We start from the raw sequence: 20,231 nt of genomic DNA, 5'->3' as shown, positions 1-20,231 counted from the left end.
TATAATAGCCAATTTTTAGCTGGAGGGAAGTTTTGTTAAAACTATTGCGAAATCAATTTTAGGTTTGGTGGTTCAAAGAGTGAATATGGGTGGTGAGCTCAGTGGTATTAAGTGATGTTTTAAACTTGCATTATGGTAATAAGCACGTGAGATATGGCACGTCAATGTATTTGACGTGTCATATCTCACTGTGGTTCTTCTAATGTTTTTTTGGAAATATTCGAATGTTTTGAATACATTATTTTATTTATCTACTTTTTATTTTTTATCTTCATATACCATACATAAACCCCTGAAGAATGCTCACAGAACATGTTCAGGGTTCTACTATAGGAACGGGTATAGCAACCCTGAACTGCCCTAGCACCATATTTTTTGTCTTCAGTACTCTTTATGATTTCCTACCCCCTATATTTTTATTTCTTGTGAGCCATTAGTTTACCGAACGCAATACCTGAGATGCTCCTTTTCTGCTTTAAAACACTTTCCTCACCTATACAAAGTTCAGCGACTATATACCGCTACTTTGCTAGCCTATTATTCCTTTCTATCCTGGGACGCACTCCTTCATATGTTTAACCCTACCACTAATACCTTTACATTTGTAACAAAATTGGTTTAATTAATTTTAATTTACTGATTTACTACTTCGCTAATTTAATTTATTTATTTTAATTTATTTCAATACATCTCCAACCTGTAACATGGGGTAACTAGCCCAACTTAATTAATTTATTTAATTTTAAAACTTTCCCGATTTCTTACACCAGGGATTGCCAGCTTATACCATATACTGCAGCCCACATTCGTCTAAACATTTTATTTCTCCACAGCAGTACAGATCGCTATGACCCCATGTAAGTTTTCTCCCATTTCTTGCTTTAATTCTTGTTATTCTTTTAATCTTTACTTCCAGCCTCTGTCGGGTCAGCCATGGAATATATGTGCCTCATGATTAAAATTAAAATTAAATTTAAATGAATTATTTTAACTGCTTTGCCTACCTTAAACAAACTTTACCTACTTTTCACGTGGGTGTGTATTTCATGTCAGAAACAGAGGCAATACCCACTTATTGCCGTTTCCTCTTTTGATTTCGGCGGCTGGCCCCTGAAAAAGGCAATTAGATCAGAGGACGAACAGCACTAAGTTATTCTTATTATTCCTTATTACTGCTCCTTTATCTTAGCTCCCTTTTTTGTTCACTGTGATAGCGATTTCTGTTCTGTTCGCCCTTTGTTCTCCATAATTAGCGTTACTAGTACCGTAATGTTAGCACATTGCCCTTCACGACTACTAACTTATATATATATATATATATATATATATATATATATATTATATATTTATATCCATGAATTAGCCAGACCTCATAAAATTTAGAAACCTATCACACAACTTTATATATTCAAAAGAGCATCAAGGGACTGAATGCCAGATTATGGCCTTCCTGTGAAATATTCCACATTAATAAATAAATGGCATATATTTATAGAAAATATAAATACTAAATGTTACTTACTAAAAAGCCAAAAAGAATTTGAGGGATGAAAAGTAAGACTGTTAATAGCTTTGCCATGAGCAGAAAAGGTCGAATAGCATACTAGTTGAGATGGATGCAAGAGATGAATCTCCTTATCACGACCTGCTGCAGCCAAAAGGCTAGTCTGCCTTCCTTCCAACTCAGCTACTGTCCATGCAAGTGCATATAGATCCTACAAACAATTAATTAATCCTCTTTTAAGTCCACCTATTTACAACATAAAATGTTTTTTGTTAGCTAAACTTTTTTTTTTTTTTTGTAATCATATTTGTGCTGAAATTATTGAATCTCTTGTTAGTTAGAATTGGGATAAATAGTACTATGAATGGGTTCACTGATGGCACAGTGTATACACTCTGAAGGAGATTATTTTGAAAAGGAGAAATCACCTGGAAGACCTCAGAAATGAAGATTAAAATTAAGGTAGGCACATTCTATGAATTAAATGATCAACCCATGTACTTTGCTTAATTCAGAGTTTTATAATTTATTTTTATAACTTAAACATGTTTTGTTAGGTGTCTAATGTCATAAATATGAGGGTGGTTCAATAAAGAATCGCCCTCACCTATTTCCACACATTGCAGTCATGATATTTTGTGTGTAGCATCATACATATCTCTGTACTAAAGGTGTAAAATTTCAGCCCTTTGCCTTAATTTGTTTTTCTCTTACAGCTGTAATCCGGAATCTGTTCTTGAAGGGGAGATGACTGCTGTATATAAGCATGAAGCCCCATCCTATGGCATTGGGAAGCACTGGCATAGACAGTTTAGGTGTGGTCGGACATCGGTAGAATCTGAACCCATTCCAGGTCGTTCCCATTAAGCCACTGATGACAGCAGGATCAGAAAAGTGAAGTCGTTAATCATGGAAGATCGCCAGATATCTGCGCATGAATCGTCCCAGGAGGTGAAGATTAGCATGGGCTCTGTTGAAATAGAAACAGTCCTTCACGACCAACTCGATTTACGGAAATTGAGTGCAAGATGGATTTCCCGATTACTGACTAGTTTCCAGAAGGCTGATCGACAACAGAAATCAGAGTTGTTAGCCCTGTGCCAAAAAAATGAGGAAGACCTTTTCTCTTGTCTAATCACTCAGGATGAAAGTTGAATACACCATTTCGACCCTGAAAGTAAAAAGCAGTCCATGGAATGGTGACATCATGCCCCCCCCCCCCACCAAGAAGGCAAGGGTCCAAGCATCAGCAGGAAAGGTCTTGTTGACAGTATTTTGGGATGAGAAAGGCGTAATAATGACTGATTACCTGCCGAAAGGTAGAACAATTACAGGTGCCTATTATGCCAACTTACTCACAAAATTACAGGAGAAAATCAAAACATGCTATCCAAAGGTGTGAGGATGCTTCAAGACAATGCCCCAGTTCACACTTCTGAAATTACAAAAACACAACACAACACAAGCAGCCACTTGTGTATATGAAATACTGCCCCATCCGGCCTACTCACCCGCTTGCACCATCGGACTTCTTGTTTCCTTCCCTCAAATTATTTCTTCGGGGGACCCACTACTAAAGTTACTATAATGTTAAGCAACAACAAAAAAAATGTAATGTTATAGAACAGGGTTTCCCAAAGTGTGGTCCGCAGCCTGGTACCAGTCCGCGAACAACTTATTTGAAATATACCTATATAAAACTATAAGAAAATTTCCTGAAAAAAATTAAAATGTAATAAAATACCAAATACTCAGTTATAATACTAAAAATAAATTTAATGCTTTTATAATTTATTAAGGTATCCTACTTATATGAATTTTTGGTTTTTTAAATAATTTAATTTAAATTTACAAGGTTTTGATATTAATATTTTTAAAGTTCAGGAAAAAGTAGAAGCAACTACGAAGAAAATTCATCTACAGGTACTTCGAGTTGAAAAGGGGAATTATAATTTTCTTCCTACTTTTTAACTAAATTACAAAAAGAGTATGTTCGAAGCGACATTCCAGCTGAAATTTCTATGCCGATTAAAAGAATATCTCTTGAAATTGAAATCAAACCTTCAAGAATATTTTCCTCCAATTGACAGCAGTAAAATGTGAATTCAAAACCCAAATACTTTTAATGTGGAACACATGGAAGAATTCTGTCTCAATGAACAAAAAATTGATTCTGTTTTTGAACTGTTATGTGATGTAGCATTAAAAGACTGGTTCAATCAGGTCTCATTGATAAATTTTTGGCTAAGTTACCGAGAAGAATATAAGCATTTATCAGAAAATGCACCGAAATTTCTTGTCATTTGTAACAACTTACAAATGTGAAACAGGATTCTTAACATTAGTTTTTTTAAAAAACAAATGCCAGAACAGATTGGATGTTGAGCCAGATTTGACATCTTTTCCCCTGATTTAGAATTACTATGTGATGGAAAACAGCATCACCCTACTAATTAAATAAATATTTATTTGCCCAAAAAAAAAAAGACTCAAAAATATGCCAATTTTATGTAAACATTTGATAATAAACAGAGAAATGAATTTATCTATCTTTTATTTATATTTACTGATGTTAAAAAAAAAAAAAAGTAAAGTGCAGCCAGTATCAACCCACTGCAGGGTGGAAGCCTCCTCAACAATTCATGCTGAGGGAAATGGACCATAATCTGCCACGCTGGTCCAGTGCGGGTTGGCAGATCGACCGTATTCAGCAGTCAGGGGCTTGAACCCCGGTCTACTCAAAGAGCGTGTGCTACTGCACTCCCGCTCCTGCCCACTCGGCTACGGAGGCCATTACTGATGTTAATGAATACCTAATTGCATTATTACTGGTTGTTAAATGTCCTATGAAATAATGGTATAATGGTAGTGTCATTATTTCCTGAACCTACGAGTATAATTATTGAAAATACATTAATTTATAGCTATAGGTATTCATGATAGAACATTACCTTAAAAAACAGATATTTGTTTAAACTACTTCACATGATTTTGTAGGCAATTTTGATAATGTACCATCAAAATCTAAAATGTTCTGTTTATACTCTGGCATGACCACTAGGTCAGAGGAATTAATCATTTTACCATGAACACAATCATTAACTATATTTAACAGTCACACCTGCATGAACTCAAATGCATATGCTAAGGCACTTTTACACTGCACTACTCAGAATGGAAGTTCATTTGTAAATTTCATGTCTAGCACTATTTTTTTACTCAAAGTAATTTGCATTTTTATTTAAAATGAACATCTCATAGACAACTTGTCTGACATACTATATTCTATGCTAAAGATCAGCAGAGCCATCTAATGCGGGTTGGAAGCCCATATCAGTGTATTTGCTATGTACATATTTTAAAAACATTTACCACAAATATGAGTGAAATCTGAAAGAAAAGAAAAGTAAACTTTTGCTTTAAGATACAAGCCATTAAAGATGCATGATTTCCAGTAATCTAGAAAAAATGGAAAAGTTACAGGTATGAGCGCAGCTATTGGACAACATTTTGGAATTGAGAAGATTATTTCGAGTTTGGTTATTTATTCAGAAATAAATCTTTTGAAATTTATTAAATACTAAGGTCCAAAAATGTCTTGTTTCTGAGTTAAGGCATCTTTAAATTTTGCTTGTCATATATGGTCAACTGATCAGTGACGTCGTTGTTATTTGGTTTTTAGGAGCATTAGCAACTAAGGCCATATTGCTCCGGGAATATGCGGTGGTCATTTCCTGACCTTTCTGCATCCTCATATTTGGTGGTGACGGGTTTGAACCCCGGTCTAATCAAGAAGCGTGTGCTAGCACTGCTGCTCCTTCCCACCTGGCTACGGAGGTGACGATCAGTGACGTGTACTACTTCCTTGATAATAATATGTTTTGATTTTTATTGGTGCTACTTACTGTAATCAGATATCATAGCAGCAAAATGGAACATCTCTACTCTTAGCAGTTGCTAAATTTCCTCAGCAGTGGATTGGTCATGGGAAACAAGTTAAAAGTTAAGTAATCTCCCCCACCCACCAGACTGTGGATTTTCAACTGTGGTAGCACCTAAAATAACTGGTATATATAGGACTGAGGAGTTGACTTAAGGTGAGTTATTCTGATATAGCCAGCATACTGTTGAAGAGATATGTCACATTTCATAGCTGTTTTTCGATCTTCAGGAATAACTTATTTTTCAATGTGAGACATGCACTTGGGTTAAAGGAGGGCAATTCAAACATGAATTTTTTGTATAAAATAAAATAAATAAATTAATGAAGAAATATAATAAACAAATGAAAGGTTGTCTGAAGGTTTATTTAATTAGCAACTTTCAATAAATTTGGCAAGAAAAGTTTTTGAAATTGATAACAAAGAGCAGTTCATAAAGAATTGTTCTTTATTATCAATCTCAAGCTTGGCAGAAGAGTTCTGAGTCACCACATATACGTAAAAATTTAAATAACTCACTTCTGTATCACTGTAATGCTTATAACGTTTAATTACTCTCCCCAACCTACAGTCTATAAGGCAGACAATGTTACTACCACATGTTGCAACAATGTTTGTTGTCATCCCTAAAAAGAAAAAAAAAAAAAAAAAAAAAAAATTTGTGAAATTTGTGAAATTACAGACAGGATGTAAATCTTTCAATTAATAAAATATTAATAATCTCAAGTTGTCAAATCATTTATGTTCAAAAAAAGTCACATTTTAGTTAAACACAAATAAGCTCCAAGCAATTATTTAAACCAAACTTGACATTTTATCATATGTTATGGAATTTATGATTGACCATGTAAAAGTAACCAGTGAAACTTACAAGTGGACTTATGTCAAAACACTATAAATAATGTATAGTACCAGACCCTTATCCAGAAAAATTTCAATGCATGTGGAAAAATACTAAAAATGTTATATTAAGATTTTTAATATATGGCTAAAAAGTGCTAAATACCACTATAATCAATTCAAACAACTAAATAGCAGATATAAAAATTCAAATAGTTTATTTAGAAAATAAAAATAAATACACTGCATATAAAATTCTAAAAATTAAGTGTATATAAGCATTAAAAAGTATATACGGAAACTCCCCAACTTACGTAATACTCAACTTATTCAACTTTATGTAAGTTTTTGCCGGCCAGTGCAAACTTAAAAAAATCATGGAAATGTATTTTGCATCCCATAGGAATAAATGGACGTATCATGAAAATATCGTAATGTGAACACAATAACACTGTTTTTTTTGTAATTCATTCCAAGTCCTTGGAAGTTGAAAAATTCGCTATATGACTAAGCTATTTATCTCTCTAAAAAGGCATATTTATAATGGAAATTGCACTACCCTTTCATCATTATCATATGTTCCCGTTATAAGAATCAATTTTGAACACCATTGTGATATTTTTCTAAAGCATGTTTCGAGGTCACCACCATAAAACAATAAAAGCAATTTGTACTTTTCAGGTTATTGGGCTTTTCTGTTAGTGCATCTAATTATAAAAGGGTAGTAAACTCAATCTTATTGCATTTATGATAATACCGATAACTGCAATTGTGTGGGTTTTTACACTATTATGGTGAATGTGTTCCCCTTTACTGAAACCTTCAATTATATAAAAAACAAATTTTCAGAAACTTTTCGTCATTCCTATTTACATATTACAATGATGAAGAGAAAGCGAACAACGAAAAGTGCAAGTGCTGGCAGTGAAAGGACACGAAACAAAATTGATTTAGAAATGAAGATGAAAATGATTAAGCAGGACAAAGTTTGTCATCTATTGGAAGGGAATTAACGTCTCGCTGCTTCAACAGTGAATACTATTTTAAAGGACAGTGCACGTATAAAAGAACATGTCAAAGGATCAATGCACTTATGATCACAAAACAGTGTTCAGGTGCTATATTGATCACAAAACAGTGTTCAGGTGCTATATTGAAGTTGGAACAGCTGGTGTCAAAAGATAGGGCTACGCTCTTGCTTGGGGCTAATGCAGTGGGAGATTACAGATTATAACCACTGCTTGTATACCATTCTGGAAATCTTTAAGGGTATCAATAAAGCCACCCTTGGCCGTGCATTTCTGATCGAACCAGAGAGCACGGATAACAATATCTCTTTTTGAGGATTGGTTTAAATGCTGCTTCATTCCCAAGGTTGAAAAATATTGTAAAGACAACGATGTTCCTTTCAAAATTTTGCTTCTATTAGATAATGATCCCGGATACCCTACGCATCTAGATGATTTCAATTTGAATGTGAGAATCATATTTCTACTGCCAAACACTACTTCACTCATCCAACCTATGGATCAGGCTGTTATTTCGAATTTAAAAGCATACTATTTGCGCGCAACATTTGCTCAGGCATTGTCTGCAGTAGACGACGAGAAAAACTTTACGTTAAGAGACTTTTGGAAATCTTACAATATTTATCACTCCATCTTAAACATTAATAAGGCCTGGGCAGGAATTACTAAAAGTTGTTTAAATGGCGCATGGAAGAAAATATGCCCACAGCATGTGAAAGGCTTCGAAAGATTTGAAAAAGACAAATTATATGAAGAGGTTGTAAAGGTTGCAGAGCTACTTCAGTTGGAGGTTGATGCCAAAGATGTGAAGGAGTTAATAGAGGAAGAACAGAAGGAATTATCTAATGAAGAACTTATTGACTTGAAAGCAGTGATAGTCAAAGAAGAAAATGCTGACGAAGCTCAAGATGAACCAAATGAGGAGCCGAGATGCTTCATCACCATAGATATGGCAATGGCATTTCATGAAATTGCATTGGCAATGGAGAGGTTTGGGAAGATGGATCCTGACAGCGAACAATTCTTAAAAGTTAACAGAGGGGTGAATGATATGCTTGCTTGCTTGCTACAAAGAAATCTACAATGAAAAGAAAAAAGCCACCGTCCAGTCATCCATCAATATGTTCTTTCATAAGATTGAGTGGCCGATCCCTTCAAAAATCTCCACAGCTCTCAACTTATCAGCTGAAGACGTCTATTTTGGCAATGATGCTCGAGAGGTAAAACATACTGACGTTATGCCTGTCTCCTCTCTTTTTTTGTAATTTTATAATTTTGAAATTTTTTTAAATTGCATGCTTTTGTAATTTTTCCTGTGCATGAGATAAAAAATTGAATAAATACAATAAATAATTCTATTCACGTGTTCATCGAACATTTCTTTTTTGTTTCAATGAATTCAGCGAGCACAGTTGTGAGTGCTGCACAAGCACGGGGGAAATTCCGACTTGTGTAGAGTTCCGCGGAACGCAACCGTTACGTAAGTCGGGGAGTTCTTATATTAAACAAAAAGAAAAAGATACTAGAACCTATATAAGAACAGTATAGTATATGTATAATAAAATTATACTAGAACCTTGGTAAGGGGGGTGTCAAAAATCTGCCCCTTCAAATGCCAGCACTTTTTGCAACGAATGTTAAGTGTTTCAATAGGTATTAATACATACAATGCAACTTTGATCAGGAGCATTATAGCCAAAGCAGCTTATGTGTCATTTAACCTCCACACAGCAACAACATTGATATAATGTGAGTGTCAGGGATATCTTTTATTATTATCTATATTTGTGTCACAGGTCAGCTTTTGCTATGTTGTGCTTGCCATCTTCATATCACATGCAAATGCCAACATGACAGGGGATCTCACTGCAAAAAAATTTATTTGCTCAAGTTTAATTTTCAGTTTTTTGAAAGGAAATATCTGTTTTCACGTGTTGAAATAGTTGTTTCAAGTTGTGTGTGTGTGTGTGTGTGTGTGTGTGTGTGTGTGTGTGTGTGTGTGTGTGTGTGTGTGTGTGTGTGTGTGTGTGTGTGTGTGTTGTGGGGGGGGTATTTTTTTGTATTATTATCAGCCATTTTCAATCCACTGCATGATGAAGGCCTCTGCAGAAACTTTCCAGTTCCTTCTGTTTTGTGCAATGACTATCCACTTACTACCCGCAAACTCATGAATTTCATCTGTCCATCTCCATCGTTGTCTTCAAGGTTTTCTTCTAGCTCCTCTTGGGTACCATTCTGTTATTCTCTTAGTTCATCTGTCATCATGTCTTCAAGCTATGTGTCGTGTCCAAGACCATTTTAGTTCTTTAGTTTTGATAAGAATGTCCTTTACTTGAGTTTGCTGCCTAATCCATGTGTTTCTCTTCTTATCTAACAGTCTGATTCCCAATATAATTTGTTCCATTCTGCGCTGTGTAGTTCTCAGCTTCTCTTCCATTCTTTTGGTGAGTGTCCATAAGTCATGGTGGGTAGTATACATTGGTTCATTATTTTACATTTCAGACAAATTGGGATATTGCTCCTCAGTATGTGACTATATTTCCTGAATGCTATCCATCCAAAATTTATTCTTCTCTTGACTTCTGGCCATTTATCATTATTACAGCTGATGACTTCTCCCAGATAAGTACACGACTCCACCTTTTCAATTACTGCTCATTCAATCATTATATCCCTTTCTATGGCATACTTGTTCATCGTTACTTTTGTTTAAGCCATATTCATCTTTAGTCCAAAATCCTCTGCATAACTGATTAAGATTTTCCTCTAATTCCTTGGGATCGTAGCTTATGACCACAATGTCATCTGCAAATCGTAAATGGTTTAGGTACTCTCCGTTCATACTGACTCCTTTCTGCAACCAGTCTAATCTTCTGAAAACTTCCTCAAGGGCAGCAGTAAACAACTTTGGAGGTATTGTGTTCGCTTGTCGAACTCCTTTCTCAATTTTACATTTGCTACTGTCTTTGTCTAGTCTAATAAAGGAGGTAGCTTTCTCATATATTTTCTTCAAAATCATAATATATGGGGTATCTATGCCTTGTCTTTCCAGTGCCCGAAACGTTGCCTTATGCTGTATGGAGTCAAATGACTTTTCATAATCAACAAATGCCAGGCATAATGGTGTTTTATATTCATTTGTTTTCTCCATTAGCTGTGATATTACGTGAAGGTGATCCATAGTTGAGAATCCTGTTCTAAAGCCAGCTTGCTCTTTCGGTTGATTCTCTTTCAAGTATTCTTTCTAATCTGTTAGTAATGACCGTTGTGAACAACTTGTAGATGTGGGATAACAAGCTAATTGGTCTATAATTTCCAATTTCTGATTTATCTCCTTTCTTATGCAGTAAAACTATTATTGCATTATTCCACTCCTTAGGCATCACACCTTTTCTAATGCATTTTGTGAAGAGTCTTGCCAGTTTCTGTGCCATGTCTCTTCCTCCCAATTTTAACTCTACAGTAATTTCATCTTCACCCAGGGCTTTCCGATTCTTTATTTTCTTCAACTCATGTTCTACCTCACCAGGAAGAATATCGGGTATGTCATATGCGATACTAATTTGCAATCCATCTTCCCCACTGCTGGCATCACTACCTCATTCCTTGTATAATTCTCTATAGTAGTCTTCTGCTATTTGAATTATGCCTTCTCTGCTATTTATAAGTATACCACTGCTATTCTTTAGTTTTAGTATCATTTGTCTTTCTGTATTACTGCTCATGGCTGCTGATATAAATTCTTTGTTTTCCCTTAATGCTTGTTCTACTTTTCTTGTGTTAAATCTTCTTATGTCCTATCTGAGTCTCTTTCTAATGGCTTTGCATAACTCAGTATACTCAATTTTCTCCTTGTCAGTGTTTATCTCGATCTTCATTTGTCATCTTCGGTTCATCATGACAAGTTCATCGGTTCATCATGACAAGTTCGGTTCATCATGACTAATTTTTTCTTCTTTGGATTTCTTTTTACCTATAGGGCTTTTCTTGGGCTTTATCACTTTCAGAAAGTTGTAATATTCCTTGTCGATATCTTGGTCCTGAGCAGTCTGCAAATGCTCAAACTTGTTCTTAAGTTCCAGTACATACTGCTTTTTCTCCTCTTCTGTTATCTCAAAGACCTTTGTATTATTTACTCGAGTCAGTTTTTTCCTTTCCTTTCCTACATCTATATCAAGTGTGCATCTTACCATTCTGTGATCACTTCCAACATTTACCTTATTCAGGATGGTAACATCATTCACGATATATCTTCTGTTAGTGAAGATGAAGTCGATTTCATTAGTTGTTAATCCATTTGGACTCTTCCACGTCCACTTTCTGTTCACCGTTTTCTTGAAAAAAGTGTTCATTACTGACAATCCTCGAGATTCGCAAATGCCAAGTCTTTCATCTCTTTGATTTCTTTCACTCATTCCAAATTTCCTATAGTTCCCCCTTCTGCACTGTTTTGTCTCCTTCCAACCTTAGCATTGAAGTCCCCCATAATGATAGTGTAGTGGGTTTTTTGCTCATCTAGAAGACTCAATTTCTGTGTACATTTCTTCAACCTCTTCATCATCATGGCTCGATGTTGGTGCATAAATCATTATAACCTTTAACTTGTACCTCTTAGAAATCTTGAGTAGTAGTCTTGACAGCCTTGGTGATGTACTTTTGAAATCCAAAATGTTGGTTTTTATATCTTTACGGACCAGAAAGTCAACTCCACCTTCGCTCCTTTCACTGTTTCCATTGGTGTACAGCAGATTTCCACTTGATAAATTTATAAGTGATTTATTTCTTCTTGTTTCAGCCAAACCAATGATATTCCAATTCACATTTTTTAATTCCTTTTCCAGCTCTAATATCCTGTCTTCACCAATGAGCGATCTTATGTTGTAACAGGCCAAGTTCAGTTTCTGTGCATGGCAGCCTGGTTGCACCCGGAGATTCTTAGCACCCTCTGCTTCCACTCTGATCCTCTCGCTGCCGTAAGAGGGGGAGTGAAAGCTGCTGGGGACTGAGGACCATTTGTTTCGTTGTACTGTCATGTGCTGGAGGGTTTGGTCTTTTCCTCTTCACGCTGACCAGGCGTCTTGAAGAGAACTGCTCTGCACGTTTGTTGCCACCTAAGTGACATTACAGGGCTTACCATCAAGGTGTGCATGACTGGATTTTAGGGAGGCAGGCCAACAGGACTTCTCTTAAATCTTCTGAGATAGAAAGATATTGGATCCATCAGTGTTTTAGACTGAGTGTCTGATAACACACACAATGCCTGTTCCCCTCTAAGCCCCCTTTTTCTACGTGACAGAGCAATTACCTCCTGGCTACTGATGGCAATTATTCTACAGTAATAGCACTTATCCCCTGATTTATCTTTATGTTTATTGGATGAAGGAGGTAGCAGTGATCAAGGATATACTGGACTCTTTTATGAAGGGTGATATTCTTGTTTAGCTATAGCGAGTTATTTTTGTTTAAATAGGGAACACAAATGGAACTTATCTTCCTTTGCAGCAAAGTAAAAAAGCTTAATTATAGAATAAAATGTATCGACATTCAATATTGCTGTTCTTTTCAAAAATACATAATTGTTATAAGTTTCTTTCAATAAATAAATTGTATGACATATTAATGCTAAGTAAAGTTGGGTAGTTGTCTTTCTGAAATTCCTTTCAAAACTCTGGAACTGAGTTTTGAAAGGGATTTCAGACCAATAACTGCAACACAAAGTTTTAAATTTTAAAATGTAACCAACAACTGCAATGTAAAGTTTAACCAAGAAAGAAGTACATTTCCACTACATTACATAAAACAACTTTTTGTCTAACAAGTACCTCCTTCCTTATGTGATTAATGTTTCCCAGGGTACACTTTGCATTATGCCTTTAGCAGTTTTTGCCATTCTACGTGATTTCATAGCATTGAAAAGGATGTTGCATTCTGTTGTTTACAAAGAAAAAATGTAATGGCTGTTAATGGCAAAATTGAATCCATATTCTAGACTAGAAAGTTCATTAGGGGAAAATATTTGTGTAGAGATGTTAACAACTGAGTTGTTGGGGATTTTTTTTTGTGTCTTCTGGTGAGTGTATCCCATTTCTTGGCGTGCTTTTGTGTAATCTGATTTAAAGTTGCCTGAATTTGTGTGTTATCCTGTTGTATGCAATTGTACCAAGTTGTGGGGGTTAGTTCTCTTTTAAGTTTGAATTTGAGGGTATGCATTTGGTCTAAAAGGAGATATTTTTCTCTGTATCTTTTCCGTAATTCTGCTTTAATTATGGCAATAGAGGCTTGGTGTATAATAAAAGGGTATTTTTTAATAGTATTTTTGGTGCAGATACGAGCGAAATTGGGGATTATGTCATATGTGAGACATTTCTTTAAGAATGTAATGTGGAGTTTGTCAAAAAAGTATTTAACTAATAGTTTTGTGAAATGAAGTTTCCTATCGTGCAGATCTGAATGCATTGGGGAAAACGTGGAAATGATAGACATGCGGAAGAGGTGTAATAAATAGTTAAAGGAGTCATTATGTGCTGTGATGTAATGCCCTTGAACCATTGAACCCTTGAACCATAATGCAAGACATCAAAGGACTAGATCGTAGATATAGCTTAGCTTAATTTTTCAGCACTCACCTCATAGTAATCCACTTAGTTGGTTGAGTTCTGCCACGTGCATAGTGGTTAAGAGATTCTAATAACTTATGGGGATTATAAATTTAAAAAAAAAAAAAAAAAAAACCTAAGTTATGGGGTTTAAATTTAGAATTTATGCTAGAATTCGCTTTAATTAGAAAACCATAGAATGGAAGGTGCACTTTCCTTTCTTAGAAAAATTTTTAAATCCCATAACTTAGTTTTTTTTTTAAATTTATAATCCCCATAAGTTATTAGAATCTCTTAACCACTATGCACGTGGCAAAACTTTCAACCAACTAAGTGGATTACTATGAGGTGAGTGCTGAAAAATTAAACTAAGCTATATCTACAATCTGGTCATTACATCACAGAACATAAGGACTCCTTAAAATATCATCATATCAGGGTCAATTAATACCAAAATTAATTGAAAGTCACGTACTGGTTTGGACATTTTTTTAAATGGTTCAAGGGCATTAAGTAGTAAGAATGTTTTGGATGAAAAACAAAACCATTTTCTCACCAAAAAAATGGAAGCATTCCCCCACCTTCAGTAGTGTTCTGATGCACAATACACTTGAAGACAGGCATTTTAATTAGAATTACTTCTTTTCATAACATATGACATGCTGGGGGTTTCAGGGACTGATGGCGGTCATCGTGAAACAGGTGGGTATATGGGATGTGTTAGGGTAACTAGGAATAGGAACAGGTGCATACATGCTTGCATGTATACCAATGCTAGAAGTATAGTAAATAAATTTGATGAAGTTGAAGTGTTGGTCAAGACATCAAAGGTGGATACTGTTGAGATATCAGAGACGTGGTGTCACAGATATTAGGAATGCAGAATTGGAATTTGGGCAGTACAATGTGTACAGAAAGACACATTGTGCTGTTAATTAAGAAAAACATAAAATCAAAAGAAGTGCATCCAGTTGATATAGATGAACAGTGCACTGTTGAGTCAGTTTGGTGTGACATAAGCGCTACGAAAGCGAAAATAAGAGGTGTGTCTTATAGGCCTAATGACTCGAATGAGTACAATGTACAATTGTACAGAGAAATAGAGTGGGCTAGTAAATCAGTATGTCTTATAATGGGGGATTTTAACTTCCCAGATATTGACTGGAACTTATGGGTTGGTCACCCGCACACTACTAAGACTTTTGTGGATTTATTGGATGATTGTTTTCTGCGGCAGCATGATCGAGAGGCGACCACAGAGGGTAATACTCTTGATCTGGTTATCAGCAGTGATCATTCGTGTATTAAGAATTTGCAGATAAAGGAACCACTAGGTGGCAGTGATCACAGTGTACTGATGTGGGATTTACTTAAAGATATAATTACAATCAGGGGTAAAGGAAAGCGTTTTTGCTTCCATAAAGGTGAGTACAGTAGTCTCAGACAGTTTTTAAATTCTGTACAGTGGGATCAATTGATGATGTTACCAACAGCAAATTCTAAGTGGGAAGCATTCAAGGAATTAATCGTGGAAGCTACTAAAAGTTTCATACCTATTAAGAAATATTGTTCAAGGTTTAGGCCTAAACGGTTATCAAATGGTCCTTGAGGTTGTCACAGACATTCTCTAAGATATGCCAGACAAGCTGTACTTGCTACCTGGGAGTCTAAAACGCTGATGGAACTGATATTCGGGTGACACTCAAGTCAAGTGGACCCAATTTCGGCGACGTCCGGACGGTCTGTGACAGCCAAATCCTCTGCTTGCACCTTCACGACGGTGGGACTGTTAGTAATCCTGGGTATAACCTCCATGCACAAGTACATGGTGGGTGACCACCCAGGTGTGAACCAACGTAAGCAGGGGTCGAGGTGTGGCGCCCACACCACATGGAGGAACGCCGCCCCTCGATGTTACCAGGCAGTACTAGGTGGTAGATGACTCTCATCAACCGGTGAAATACCACCACTTTGCTTATTGGAGGCTTGAAGTGGTGAAACCCATGTTTAGTCTCTATAGCTAAGTTCCGGTCAACCCTTCCCTATCTCTTTCATCATGCAGTATGATTGATGAATTTTGAGGTTATGATGAACGTCGTGGCGAGATCCAATATTCCGTACATTTCAAGGGTACAGCTCTAAAACGGTGTTCACAGGCCGGCCGCTAGTTAGTACACCAGACTGAACCATTGGTAACTCTCTAGGAAGCTTCCGGATCAGCTAGTGTATAATCTTGCTACCTCTACTCTGCCAGATAGTGACTAGAGGGAGTCCGAGTAGTGTGTATGCGGGGAGCATTGTCGAGGCCACGTTATGTCAAGGATCTGGGTATATTCTTACCACATGTACGCCATATCCAAAAATTTCATTACTTCATACAGTATGTTCCACCTACTTTTTCTTACTATTGAATACACCATGAATTGTCAAACTAATAGAGCAAGCTTATCTGCGAAAAGATCTAAACCTCCCAAGGACTTCCTAATTCATTTCACAAATATACGTGGTCTCAATTCCAATCTCAACGATGTCCATTTCCACTTGCAGTCTTCCAAACCTGATGTACTTTTTCTGACCGAATCTCAGTTATCAGTTGATTCAACTACTGCTCATCTCAGATGTCCAAATTATTTGCTGTATGATTCCTTTCGCCTCAAAGGTGGTACTTGTGCATATGTCCGTTCTGATATTCCCTGTCAGAGACTTGGCAATTTGGAATCTCCTCTCTTTGATCTTCTCTGGCTTAAAATCTCTCTACCTCATTGTGTAAAATTCATCTGTTGTCTCTACCGTTCTCCCAACTCCACTAATCACTTGGAGCTCTTTGACTTCCTCTCTTTGCAACTTGAATTTCTTTCTCCAGTCCAACTTTCCTAACAGTGAGGTAATTTTCCTTGGTGATTTTAATGTTCACAACTCCAGCTGGCTTCCGTTTTCTAGTCATACTGACCCAGCAGGTCGAGATGCTGAGGCTTTTGCAATTACTAATGCCCTAGCACAGATTGTTCATTTACCTACAAGAATACCGGACAATCCTAATCATACAGATTTTTCTTTTTGTATGATTAGGACAATCCTAATCACACAGCCTTGATCTTTTTCTCACAAACAACCCTTCTAAGTATACGGTCGAAGTGAGAGGTCCTTTAGGCACTTCAGATCACAACTTGGCGATTGTCTCTTCTCCAACGGAACCTTTATCTCATGGCTATTCCCAACCACGTGTTGTTTGGCATTACAAGAATGCAAAATGGGATGACCTGCGAGACTTCTTTTCTTCTTTTCCTTGGTCGGATTACTATTTCAAAACTTCTGATGTCAATGTTTGCTCAGATCGTGTCAGTGAAATTATTCTTGCAGGAATGGAATCCTTTATCCCACACTCCACTTTAAAATCTCGTCCTTTATCTAAACCTTGGTTTTCCAATAAATGTGCTAAGGCTGTCCAAGAGAAGAATGTTGCATATCGTAATTGGCTTGTTTCTAATTCTTCAGTTTCATTTTCCGCCTACACCAAAGCTCGCAACAATTGTAAAGCAGTTATTAATCAGTCCAAACTAGAGTTTGAACAGGCTAAGAGTAGAAAACTTGCTTCTTGCCCTAATGGTAGCAGAGCATTCTGGTCTCTTGCCAAAGCTATTGGCAGCAACTTTTGCCCATCTTTGCTCCCACCTCTGTCCAAACCAGATGGTTCTGTTGCCACTTCAGCCAAGGATAAAGCTGACCTGCTAGCATCCCATTTTTCTTCCAGCTCATGTATTAATGATCTTGGTAAAACACCTCCCACCATTTCCAACACTCTCCATTCAATGCCTCCTCTGGTCTTCCGTCAAAAGGATATCCGAAGGATTTTGATGAATCTTGATGCTAAGAAAACTCCAGGTCCTAATAGTATTTCTCCACTTGTTCTCAAAACCTGTGCTCCTGAACTTACTCCTATTCTTTGCCGCCTTTTTTCACTTTCTTATTCCAAAGGTGTTTTTCCTTCTTCTTGGAAATTTGCTCATATCCAGCCAGTTCCTAAAAAGGGTGACAAATCCCTCCCATCCAATTATCGTCCCATTGCAATTACTTCTACTCTTTCTAAAGTAATGGAGAAATCAATTAACTGCCAACTCTTAAACTACCTAGAAACCTTCCGTCTGATCAACGATCACCAGTCTAGATTCCGTCAGTGTCGATCCACTGGAGATATTCTGGCTTATGTTACCCATTTATGGACTAATTCAATGGAAAGGTTCGGTGAAACACAAGTAGTTGCTCTTGACATCTCAAAGGCTTTTGATTGTGTTTGGCATAAAGGTCTTCTAAACAAGCTTTCATCTTATGGTTTGCCAACTGTTTTTAGTAATTGGTTATCCAGTTTTCTCTCTGATCGCTCACTGAGGGTGATGGTAGATGGCTCTTTGTCTTCTAACTTCTCCACTAATGCCGGTGTCCCCCAAAGTTCAGTTCTTTCCCCCACTCTATTCCTTTTGTATATCAATGACCTTCTTCCATTGACTGGAAATCCTATCCATAGTTTTGCCAATGATAGCACATTGCATTCCACTTTCCATTTTGAGAAACCTTGTCCTGCTCAATCAGCTTCAAGTTCTCGAAAATCTGCTGCCAATTCCTTAAATGCCGATCTTCAGGTAATTCTCCAGTGGGGCAAAGACAACTTAGTTGATTTCAATCCTTCTAAAACTCAGTCTTGTCTTATATCTCGCAAAAAGGAGATTCTTCTGCTCCTATGCTTATCTTTAGTGACACTCCGATTTCTAGGCAAAATGATATATCTCTTTTGGGGATTACCCTGACTTCTAATCTCTCTTGGCACAAGCACATTACAAATATTTCTTCCTCTGCATCTAAAAAACTTGGTTTTCTCTTTCGCTATCGGCATTACTTTTCTTCCAAACAGCTGCTCACTCTGTATAAATCGCAAATCCGCCCTGCCATGGAATATTGTTCCCACATCTGGGGTGGTGCACCCAAAACCTCTCTCAGGCTTCTTGATTCCATTCAGAAGAGGGCAGTTAGATTAATTAATGATTCATCTCTAACAGAGTCTCTCCACTTGCTTTCTCATAGACGCACTGTTTCCGCTGCATGCCTCTTCTACAGATACTTCCATGGGCACTGTTCTTCTGAATTGGCTTCTATAATTCCTGCTCTCTCTTTCAAAACAGTCCGAACATGTGCCGCCACTAGCCAACATCCATTTACTGTCCAACTTCAAACCCACAGAACCAACTTTTCATCTTCCTCATTTATTCATTCAACTGCCATTTTCTGGAACAGCCTTCCTTCATACGTATTTCCTGAAAATTACAATCTACAGAAGTTCAATTCCAATGTCAACAAATATCCTCTTTCGTCTTCTTAACCTCAAACCCAACATGGTGCTCAGTACTATAGGTTCTAATACCTCTCGTGTTTGGGGTTCACATAAAAAAAAAAAAAAAAAAAAAAAAACGAACTAATGAGACTTGTGACAGAGAAGAAAAATGCATGGGATGCATATAAATTATCAAGCCGCACAGAAGCCTATGGCAGTTATAAGCTAGTATGTAATCAAATCACAAAAGAGGTTAGGCAGGCGAAGGGCAGATTACGAGATATCTTTGGCAAAGAATGCTAAGAAAAACAGCAAGGATTTCTTTACTTATATAAACTCTAAAAGGAAGGGAATGAATCTGATTGGTTCAATTGATATCGATGGTTCGACTGTTGATGATCCTACTCAGATAGCAAACAAACTGAATAAGTATTTTGCATCTAGATTCACACGAGGAGTTATTAAGGTTTGAAAATGCCAGAAGGTTATCAAATTGTAGCAGGGTGCTTAATGATTTATAATAACTGAGAGCAAAGTGGAGGAGAAATTATTGAAGTTAAACATAAGAAAGGCACCTGGAGTGGATGGGATCTATCCAGTTATATTAAAAGAGGCAGCAAAGGAAGTAAGCAAAGCTTTACCCATAATTATGAGAGCATTCTTGGACTCAGGGGAGGTCCCCACGGACTTTAGATGTGCAAATGTATCCCCAATTCACAAATGGGGATCGAACGGTGACATGAGTAATTACAAACCAGTTAGTTTAACTTCTGTTCCGGGGAAAATAATGCAGTCACTAGTTAAAGATGCATTGCAGGATCATCTAGACAAGACTGCAGCATGTTTTTGTTAAGGGAAAGTCTTGTCTGACAAATTTGATTGGTTATTATGACATGGTTACAAAGGAACTGGATGCAAAAAATAATTCTGATATCATATACTTGGATTTCAGGAAAGCTTTTGACACTGTTGCGCATGGAAGACTACTGTACAAATTGG

General features: G+C 36.7%; 1 protein-coding gene across 1 annotated transcript in view; it reads right to left on the bottom strand.

The window, feature by feature from the left end:
• Window positions 1-20,231, bottom strand: part of LOC150085969 (leucine-rich repeat and WD repeat-containing protein 1-like) — a 129,390-nt gene that overhangs the window by 41,639 nt on the left and 67,520 nt on the right. Inside the window, exons 7-8 of the mRNA XM_090374758.1 lie at window positions 5,965-6,071; window positions 1,523-1,715 (exon numbers count right to left, since the gene is read on the bottom strand). Of these exons, the coding sequence (XP_090230884.1) occupies window positions 1,523-1,715; window positions 5,965-6,071 (300 nt within the window). The remainder of the gene's footprint in view (window positions 1-1,522; window positions 1,716-5,964; window positions 6,072-20,231) is intronic.

The sequence above is a fragment of the Mastigoproctus giganteus genome, chromosome 5 (assembly GCF_048544385.1).
Source record: "Mastigoproctus giganteus isolate SK-2022 chromosome 5, ASM4854438v1, whole genome shotgun sequence".
Classification (NCBI taxonomy): domain Eukaryota; kingdom Metazoa; phylum Arthropoda; class Arachnida; order Uropygi; family Thelyphonidae; genus Mastigoproctus; species Mastigoproctus giganteus.
The sequence above is the reverse complement of the archived record's forward strand: the minus strand, read 5'-3'. Positions and strand labels throughout refer to the sequence as shown.